General features: G+C 50.5%; 1 protein-coding gene across 5 annotated transcripts in view; it reads right to left on the reverse strand.

Moving 5' to 3' along the window:
• The window catches only part of OGDHL (oxoglutarate dehydrogenase like), a 28,289-nt gene extending 20,935 nt beyond the window's left edge, over window positions 1-7,354 (reverse strand). For 4 of the 5 annotated variants that reach the window (XR_004265073.1, XM_032266897.1, XM_032266895.1 and 1 more), the window contains exons 1-3: window positions 7,220-7,354; window positions 3,157-3,361; window positions 1,555-1,725 (exon numbers count right to left, since the gene is read on the reverse strand). Coding sequence is in view for 4 of the 5 variants with exons in the window: in XM_032266897.1 (XP_032122788.1) it covers window positions 1,555-1,725; window positions 3,157-3,360 (375 nt within the window). In the remaining variant the exon portion in view is untranslated. The remainder of the gene's footprint in view (window positions 1-1,554; window positions 1,726-3,156; window positions 3,362-7,219) is intronic. The other variant, XM_032266896.1, reaches the window with a different exon arrangement.
• Window positions 7,355-10,687: the final 3,333 nt, after the last annotated feature.

Consider the following 10,687-nt stretch of genomic DNA (forward strand, 5'->3'; position numbering starts at 1 on the left):
TTTTTTTTTTTTGAGTCTCACTCTGTCACCCAGGCTGGAGTGAAGTGGCACGATTTCAGCTCACTGCAACCTCCGCCTCCCAGGTTCAAGCAATTCCCTGCCTCAGCCTCCTGAGTAGCTGAGATTACAGGCACGCACCACCCCGCCTGGCTAATTTTTTGTGTGTATTTAGTAGAGACAGAGTTTCACCATCTTGGCCAGGCTAGTCTTGAACTCCTGACCTCGTGATCCACCCATCTCAGCCTCCCAAAGTGCTGGGATTATAGGCGTGAGCCACCAAGTCCAGCTCCTTCTGCCTTTTATACGTTTGAAAATGCCCATAATACAGTGTTTTTTTTTTTTTTTTTTTTTTTTAGTACAGTGTGCAGGTGATTCTAACCAGAGCTGTGCCTGCTACTGGCCTGTAAGAGGCCGCAGCCCTCCTGGTGCTTATCCACACCAGGCACAAGAGTAACACACCTGAATCCAGAGGCCACCCTGCCAGGAAAACTCTCTAATGAATGCCTCCTCTTGGTTAATCAAAGAACAAACAGCTGCTGAAAGGCTGAGACCTGTGCTTACAAGATAAGTCCCTCAAGCAGCACCTTGAAGGTTTCCCTCTTTTTAATACAGTTTTACATCTTGTTCTTCATTTTTGAAGTCGAGGACTAGATCACTGTCCGCTTCTTTTAGCCAGCCAGGAAAGACACAATACAACTAGCTTCTGTTTACTCCCAGGTGGCCCACCATTGATGGGTCCTCAGGCCAGCAAGGGAGCCCAACCCTCCTCACCTTCCCTTTCCATCCCTGGGTGGCTGGTGTACAGGGAACTCAGTTCCATCCCACACACTGGGCACCTCATTCAGAGGCAAAGCATCGTTTCCATTTGCCAATGCCCCCCTCTACCCTGGCCTTGCAGTGGCTTGCTGTTGCCTCACATTTCCCTGACGGAATACCTCCTGCCACCAGTTCCCAGAGATATTCCAAATGATTATACTTGTTACAGCCTGAACGCCAGAGCAGTCCTCCAATTAGTCCTGTTCAGTCAACAATAAAAGCACAGACCATCACTGGGACTCTGAAACAGCAGGGGCCCAGCCTAGGAAAGCCTAAGTCTCCAGGAGGAGCAACTGGTGATGGAAAATTGTTTACTGAACCATTCATTCCATAAACATGAATTAGGAACCTGCTGTATCAGTCCCTGTTCTCTTGGGATGCCCATTCTAGAGGAGAAAACAGAATTAACAAGGGTTAATCTATTCACTCCTCATTCAGCAGGCTCTGGAACTGATCCCTTACTAAGTGTTCCTCCACGTACTTGGGGCATGGTGTGTGCAAGGGGACAGACCACAAGCACACAAGTCAGTATGCACAAAAAATATTTCAAGCAGGTGGGAAGTGCTCTGAATGGTGATGTGGCAAAGACTGGCTAGAGGAGTGGGTGTCACTCAGTAGAGGACCAGGAGAAGGCCTCTCTGGGGCGATGATGTTGGAGCTGAGACCCCTTCCCTCAGTGCCTGGCCACACCCCAAAAGCGAGTACAGCCTCCCAGCCTGTGCCTCAGCTGCCCCTCACCTGGTAGGCCCGGATCAGGGACTGCACGGCCAGGTGGTCCTCCACCAACTTGCTGGTCTTTGTCCGGCTTGAGACTACAGACCTGCTCTCACGGGTGACAGAAGTGGGCTGTGGCTGAGCAGAGCCAGAAGAGGCTTCCTCGCTGGCTTTCCGGAAGAAGCTGTCCCAGGACTGGGCAGGGCAGAAGTAAGAACACCGTCAGGTCAGGGCCTGGGAAGAGTCAGGGGTGGCCCAGGCTGGGGCCCCAGGGGGTGTCAGGTCTTCCTTGGGGACCACACCTCTCAAGGCCTTCCCAGGGTGCCTGATGTACACACAAGGGTGTTCCCTGCAGAACTGTTTATAAAAACAACAACGTGAAAACAACCTACATGGCTCTCAGTAGAATACTGGCTAAATGATGACTTTACATTTAGAATCTGGAAGATTACAGTCTTTTTAAAAAAGGTGTGTTTGGTATTGTGGATATGGAATATTGCCAAGATACGCTTTAAAGTGAACAAAATAGAAGAGGACGTACAGCTGCTATTCCCTGTGTAGAAGCAAAAAGCAGATGTGCACATACACAGGCACTTGCATGCGTTTTCCAGGAGAATACTGTAAAAGCGCTTTTCTCCATGCACCCCCATACAGCACTGGTGGGAGACTCAGTTGGTACAATCCCCATGGAAAGCAATTTGGCAATACCCATCAAAATTACACACACAGCTACTCCTGGACCCAACTATTCCACTCTGGGGAATTTATCCTATAGATAGCTGTGCAGGTGCAAGATGATGAAGGTGTAAGATGACGCACTGCAGCACTGTTCACCACAGCCAGAGGCTAGAAGTGAACCAGATGTCCGTCAGCAGGAATGGGGGTGGTACACATATGCAATGGAATACTACACAGCTGGACAGAGGGAACAATGAGACTCTTTATGTACTGATGTGGAAAGATCTTGGAGATACATCACCAAGTAAAACAGCAAGGAGCAGAACAGTATGTGTTATAGGTTACTTTTTTGCATAAAGGGAGACAAATCCAGAGTTAACATTTGCAGTAAGTTTACCTAAGGCAAGTCTTAGAAAGGATATAGATGACACTAAGTTGGGGGACAGTGGGAACTGAGCAGATGGGGATAGATTAGGAGGGAGCTTTCTGACTGTAACTTCTTACACTGGTTTTGGATCATGTGATTGCACTGCTTTCCACTTCAAGTGAAGGGGTCAGAGAGCAACTTCATTTTTCACCCTCCCATCTGATAATTTTTTTTTTCTTTACCATCAGCGAGTGCTTATTAGCTCAATACATACATAAACATGTATGTCCCTAATTACATATAAGGGGCCATATGGAGATAGCAGAGCAGGACAAAGGGGCACAGCAGGGCTCAGGTGTGGCTGAGCAGGGCATGGCCAGGGCCTCTCAATCAAGACCATCACCCACTGGCTGGTTCAGCAACAGGAAAGCAACAGGCTTTGATGACTGAGGACCGGAGAGGCAAAGAAAGCTGCCCAGGGTCACAAAGCAGGCAAGCTGCTTCTCCCCGCTGCCCCGCCACAGCCCGGCCCCAGGGCTTCCCTCCCTTGCAGTGGCCCAGGGCAGGGTGAGGGTGCCGACCTTGTGGACACTCTGGGGGTTTTCCAACCAGGCGAAGTACATCTCCTCCATGTAACTGGAGCTGCCTCCATCTTTGCTGCTTGGGAAGGCGGCTGGTGGCCCAGAGGACCTGCTGCGCCAGCCAAACACCGGGACATCATGTGCAGCCAGGAGCCTCGAGGCCTGTGCCCCAAGGCGGGATGGCAGCAGCCGCAGCTGACTCATTCTGGACATAGACAATGAAAGAGAGGCATAAATGACAGGACCAGGACCGGAAGAGGCTCTACCAAGCCACTGTCCACTCATCAGCCTCTTCAATCCCACTGGGCAGATGGTGCTGGGCTAGGCAGTGATGAGACAGTGGGAATGCGACACTCTTCCAGCCCCCTGGGCTCACTGTCTGGTGGGAGCCCCTGGCTCAGTAAACTCCATCAATAGATATTGAACAGCCCTGAGCTCCAGCCCTGCGGTGCCTCATTCGCCCCAGAGCACATTCCTTCCCTGATAGGCCCTAAGGCCTGTGCAGAGACATGAACTGCCCAGGCCCTGCCTCAGGGAGCACCCAGCCTAGGTCCTGGACGAACGTAGTGGGACCCTCTAGCACCCAGCTTAGGTCCTGGAGCCCACTCAGAGCCACAGGGCAGGTGCAGGGAATACCCCCAAGAAGGAGTGGGTCACAGGCCCACCACCCTTGAACCAGGGCAGGGAGTCCTCCAAGGGCCAGGTATGCCACGCATGGTCAGGGAAAAGCAAGGACAAAAGCATCCAGTGAGCACAGGTATCGGGGGGTGACAGAGACACGCTATCTCAGGAGGCCTGTAGCTCTAGTCATTGTGACCAAAAGTGACCAGTGACTCCCTGTGACTACAATACTGGCCCAGAGTGCCCTCCCTCCCAGGACCAGCCAGAAGGCTAGTGACACCAGCCCCAACAATGGCCCCACTTCACTGCAGGAAGGGCTAAGGTCTGGAGAAGCAGGAAGAGTAGAATGGAAGGTGGCCCCAGGCCCAGCCCACCCCTTGGACTGGAGCTGCCTTCCCTGGCTCCCATACTCTGGACACCCTGAGAACTTACACCCAGGACCAGTGCCACTCAAGACAGTTAACAGCCCAGGGAGGTACAGACTGGAAGCCCACCCAGGCCAGGGGGAACCAGGACCTTCAGCTCATCTCACCCCACTCGGTCACCTGTACCTTCCCAGGGAAAATACCTAAATCTTGGGATTTCAGTGATGGGGGCTTTCTCCATTCCTTGGAGGGTAAGAGTTCTAAGAGCCTCTGCCAATCCTGGAGAAGCTAGATCCCTAGACCCCCCTATCCAGGCAGGTTAGGGGTTGATAGGGCCCACTGAAGTCCCAAATCACCCCATACCCCTGCCACCTCATCCTACACAGGATATGTAAAGTGGGACCTCTGTTCCCCCACCCTACAACTGTGAGCAGAACTCCCTCCTCTGTCCCAGCACAGCCATAGAGCAGCTCCCTGTGAACACCAGCTAATGTCCTCCTGCCCAGAAAGCCCAGCTTATAAGCTAGATACAAGAACCACCCCACCAGGGATTGTGCAACCAGGAGGAGTCTGCTACCTCTGGACAGCTCAGGCTCCAGAAAATATGCATTCTGGGGTAAAACTGGCTCCCAAGTACTGCCCAGGCCACTTAGGTGTGCTCTGCCAACAGGCCCCCTGTGCGCTCTTCTGCCTCACCCCTGCCATCAGCTGAGCCATGTCACCAGGAATTCACTGGCTAGACTTTCCACTAAAGGTCAGGCCCCACCAGAGGGCAGGGCACAGCCCTCCTTCTAACTCACTTGAGCCAGAGGAAAGGGGTGATGTCACCTCCATGGAGGAAGGACAGACTCCTGGGGCAACCAGCAGCAAGCCTGAACAGAGAAAATTTACAAAACAAAAAAGATTCCACTGCTGGGAGGAAGGAGGTGGGCTTGGCAGCCTCTGAGCACCCCAAGCTTCCCTCCCACAGGCTCAGCCCCTGAGGCTTCCAGCCATGTGGCCCAGCCCACCAGCCAGTGATGCCAAGCTCTACAGTGCCAGTGCAGGGCGCTTGGAGCAGACTCCCCCTGGAGTAGCACCTCTCCAAGTACCAGCCATGAGCTCTGGGGTCCCAACTCCTGTTCTGCCTCTCACCATCCCGAAGGCCTGGGCAAAAAGAAGGCTGAGCCAGCCCAGCTGGCCACTGGGCCCAGGAGCTTCTGAAGCATCAGGGAGAATCTTCTGGAGCATCAGAAAGAATCCAACAACCCAGGATGCTTTATCATCCCCAGTCTATGGCAAAGGAAACCAAATACCAAGACCATCACCAGGGGAATAAACATAATAGGCACCATCAGGAGCACTGATTCTGGGACAGATACTGAGCTCATTTAATCCTCTCAACATCCCATTAGGTGGGCACTCATACCAGTTCCACTGTATAAACTGAGGTACAAGAGGCTAAGCTGGCTAAGCTTGTAAGTGATGGGGCTCTGTGTGGGTTCCAGGGACTGTGCCCTGCTCACTGCAGTCAGGATGTAAGCCAGACTTCTCTTAGAGATGCACTTCCCATCAGCTAAGCCAGAGCTGCTTCCTCTGCCAGCCCCACTCCCACCCACCCCCACAGGGGAATGGAGCAGTTTGGGCCAGATAGGGACAAAGTCTGGCTGTGTCCAGGATGTCCCGGTGCAGGAACACTGTGTTTTATAAACATTGAACAGTCTGAGTCGGTCACTGGGCACTGCTGTGGCCTTGACCCAGCCTGGCAAGAGAGCAACCTGCCGCCCACCCCCACCTGCAAACCTGCAGGGCATGAGGGCTCAGTATCTAAAGCCAGAGCCCAAGCTAGCCCTGCTAGTTCCTGCCTATACAGTCGAGGGCAGCAGCAAGGAGGGAGAGTCAGGGTCCCTGTGCATCCCCCTGCTCAGTCCAGACTCCAGCAGAGTTGCCCTGGGTATCTCTTGAGGGGGTCTCTTCGCTGAGGGCAAGGTCACACAGCATCTCCAACCCAACCTCAGAACCTCAGCCCAACCCCAGAAAACTCCTCACACTAAGACTCCCACACATGACCCTGTCTGGGGTGCCCTGGTGTGGACTACTCCCTAATGCATCCATTGCAGAGATCAGTAAACCGAGGCCGGAAGGGTTCTCCCCAGGGAGCCCTCCAAGCTGGGCAGCAGCAGAGCCTGGATTCTCACAGCAGCAGGTCTACTCCGACCCCACTTTCTGAGAATCGGATGAGCTTGGCTAATCAACAAACCGCAACTCTAGTTTGCCAAACCCAAGAGCAGGGAAGGCAGGCCAAGGTCCCAGGCAGGGGCAGGACAGCGAGGGGGTGTGCTCCTTTACCTGGAAGAGATGAAGGGCCTGGACTAAAGCCCAGAAGTGGGAAAAGTACAGAAGCAGATGGGGCCTGTTTCAAGACACTGGGGAGGGACTGTTAGGGCCTGCTTGAGCCAGGTGGCTGAGGGGCATCAGAGGGGTCTTTCCGGTTCGGCAAATGCATACTGCAGCCTGTTGTGGCCTCGCGATTACCCCATCCCCCTCCCACATCTCCCTGCGGGTGGAAAAAGCACTTCCCATGCTAGCAGCGACCTCAGACCATGCCGCCCTCTTTCAGGCCTCAGTTTTCTCAACTGTGATCGGAGGCTGCGGTTAAAAACGTCTATTAGGTTCCTTGGAAGTCCTGAGACTTCGAAGCTGCCTGAGGGTCCCACCAGGAGCACAGAGCTGACCCTCCTCATCCCCGGCGCGGCTCTCGCGGCCCTGGGCCCTCCCCTGACCACAGAAACCGCGGGGCAGTCTGCAGTCCTCGAGTTGGAGAAACCCACCACAAGCACCTGCTCCTCTGCGCAGGACCCTGCACTGGCCGCGTCCGACGCACGAAGGGCTGGGGGTCCCGGGGCAGGCCGCGGCCAGCCAAGGGCGGAGCCAAGGTCACGGTCTCTTCCCCCTCCCCCTCCCCCCGGCGGGGCCAGGCTCCGGGCTGCGGGCAGCGGCGCCCCAGGACCCAGGGGAGAGGAGCCGGGGGCCGGTCCCCAGGACTGCGGGAGGAGAGGCGGAGCAGGGACCGGGAGGGGGCGAGCCGCCGCGCTCACCGGGCGGGCAGGCGGAGTCCGCGCTACGGCGAGGTCCAGAGGCGCAGGTCAGGGGGCTGCGCGGAAGGGGAGCGCGCGCGCCGTGCCAATTACCTGGGTCACGTGGTGCAGCCGCCCACGGGCGCGCGCCCCAGAGACTCCGCGCGTCTTGACGTCTCCATGGACGCCCCGCCCAGCGCCTGGCGCTGTCCGCGGTGCTGGCGACCCAGGCCCGAGGTCGCCCAAGGCCGAAGGGAGGACTCCTCTCTGAGACCGCCGGGTGGGGCTGAGGCCCTGAACCCCGTGTCCTCGTCCTAAAACTAGGACGAATGTACCAGAAGACAAGCAGCCTTTGTGTGTAGGAGAGGATAGGTTTTGTTTTGTCGTCTGTAAAATGGGAATGCTATGGAAAGTTCCACTATCTTAGGGATGTTTTGAAAAAAAGGTGAGATAATGCATGAAAAGTGCTTACCCAAATCTGATACACATTTTACCCATTCATCCTCCCAGTAATGGTAACCCATGCTGTCTTCACCACCCTGTGGCCACAAACAAGGCTGCAGTGAACATCTTCATACACATTCCCTTAGGATCCTGTGTGGAACTTTCTCTGGGATAGAGATCGGCTTTCTAATTATTACCAGAATAGCAGATGCAATGTCCTATTATTGTTTTATTCTGCATCTCTCGTTATCAGCGATGTACATCTCACTTTGTTAGTTTGGGGTTTTCTGTTGTATTTTTTTTTTCAACTTTCTGTTGGGTTTTGTTCTCATCTCAAGGGGTTCCTTGTACGGAAACAACACACCTGTGGTTTGAGTTGCTATCAACTGTCCCCTGAATTATTGCAGCAGACTCCTAACTGGGTTCTGTGTTTCCACACTTGAATTTTAATCTCAAAACTACAGTATGCATTTCACAAGAATATATTTGAATACATATCAAACCAATTAATATGGTTACTTGTCGGGGGAGGAAGACAGGGAATATGGATATGAGGTAATTAATCAATTACCAGATCAGTGCTGACAGAGTGCCACGAAGAACGGAATACAACTAACATCTGTACCTGAGATCTCCTAAAAGTTATTTATTTGGAGATAGTGGTTCATATGGTCAAGAATCTTCAGCACTTAGCACAGTACTAGCTCATGGTATTTTTCAGTAAATATTTGTTGAGTGAATGAATCAATGAGTAAATTGACACTTGACTTGGATCCTAAAGGATGAGTAAGATTTTATCTGGTGCAGAAGGGCAAGGTTCATTGGGAATTCTTTGGACACAAACACCAAAAATGACCTGGCTAGCTTCAGCCAAAAAAGAGTTGATATGAAGGTTGTATACAAGACAACAACTCACAGAATCAGAGGAAAGCTGAAAATTTTACTTCAGGAAGCAGGGCTGAGCCATAGGGAAACTGTCTCTTAAAGGTTCTTCTGATGTTCAAAATTTAAATTCCAGGTGAGAGGCAGTAAAGTACTTGCAGTAGAGATGGAGCAAGGTGGCCAGATTTGAGAAACTTCTGGGGATCAGCTCCAGGGATTTAGTGGTTGACCAGGTATAAGAGTGGGGACATAGATAACCCATAGGCGTCTGGCTTTAGTGACTTGGGCACAGTGGAACTTCTCAGTGAGCTAGGAAAAGGAGAAGATGCAGTTTGGGGAAATAGTGGAAAAGTTAACAAGTCAGAGTCATCAATAAGCCACTTAAGAAAGATTAAGAGTGTGACACAGAGCAGCAGGCAAGAACAAGGCTCCTTGCAAATCAAAAGGTTTCAGAGCCTTTTAGCCTTCCAGCCTAATTGATGTTCCGATAATTGCATTGATTAAAGCAAACATTTGGGACAATCAACGCTCCCATGAGGGTGGCTGCCATTCTCAGAAGCCTGAGAGGATTTGCTGCAGTGGCTGTAGGCTTTGCAAAAATCTTCTGAAACAGACACTTTTATTATTTCCCGTGCCTGTGGTGTGTGTGTGTGTGTGTGTGTGTGTGTGTGTGTGTGTGTGTGTCTGTGTGTGTGTGACAAAACATGCAAGTTTTTATTCATTCTGATTTTATAGAAGTTAAATGATACAGAAGGATACAGAACAAAATGTGAAAAGTCCCCTTCCACCTGACCCAACGTCACCGCTTTTTTTTCCTCCAGTAACTACTGGGCAGTTTGGCAAACATTTTTACAAAATTGCTTATGTATTTATATCCATATGCTTGTACAAACATACGCATAAAAACATAAAATAGATCACACTAGAATCTGGTTCCACAACTTGTTTCTTTTTTTCCCTTGTCGTAAAGATTTTTATTTTAAACTCTGTATGTGTAGGACCACTTCATTCGTTTTCATGGGTATGCTGTATTCATTGTAGGGATGTATGATGACCGTATGTTACTTCTCTCACATTGAATGAACATTTCCATTTCTTTTGACGTTTACAGAAAAAAAAAGGAGAAAAGAGTCCTCCTGTATATTCCCTTTAGTACATGCACAACTACTAAGATAAGATTCATTTCTAAATGAAGTTTAATAATGGGTCAAAAGATGTATATACTTTAGAATTTAATATGTATAATAAATATCTAGTAAGAGCATTCCAGTGAATACTTCCTCATTAGTGTTTTTGAGTTCCCACTCCCTTATATCCTTGCCAAGATTTGTTATTATCGGTTTTAATTTATGCCAATCTAATAGGTGGAAAATCACACATTTTGTTTTAGTGTACATGAAACTGATAAGTGAATTTTACAATCTTTTTTTTTTTTTTTTTTTTTAGATAGAGACTTGGTCTGTCACCCAGGCTGGAGTGCAATGGCGTGATCTCAACTGCAACCTCCGCCTCCACCTCTGCAACCAGGCATCATGGCACACACCTGTAATTCCAGCTACTCAGAAGGCTGAGGCAGAAGAATCACTTGAACCCAGGAGGCAGAGGTTGCAGTGAGCCAAGGTCATGCCATTGCACTCCAGCCTGGGCAGCAAGAGCCAAAAAGGTTTCTATCACCACAAGAATTCCTCGAAATGCCCTTCTATGGTCATACCTACTTCCCTCCCACCTCACCTCCTCCTTAACTCTTCCAAACCATTAATCATCTCTATAATTTTGTCATTCAATAATGTTATATGTAAGTGGCATTATGCCATAGGTAGCCTTTTGGGATTAGCTTTTTTCACTCAGTATACTTCTTTGAAGATTCATGCAGGTTGTTGTGTGAATCAGTCATTTGTATCTTTTTATTGCTGAGTAGTATTCCATGGTATAGATGTACCACAGTTTGTTTAATCATTCACTTGTGAAGAACATCAGGATTGTGTTCAGATTTTGGCTATTACAAATAAACCTGCTATGGACATTTATGATCAGATTTTTGTGTGAACATATGTCTTCATTTCTCTGGAGTAAATGCCTTGCAGTGCAGTTGCTAGATCATATGGTAGTTGCATGTTTCGTTTTTTGAAAAACTTCTGCTCTTTTCCAAAGTAGATGTGCCAT

This window comes from Sapajus apella, unplaced genomic scaffold (genome assembly GCF_009761245.1).
Source record: "Sapajus apella isolate SASKATOON/1434 unplaced genomic scaffold, GSC_monkey_1.0 scaffold161, whole genome shotgun sequence".
Classification (NCBI taxonomy): domain Eukaryota; kingdom Metazoa; phylum Chordata; class Mammalia; order Primates; family Cebidae; genus Sapajus; species Sapajus apella.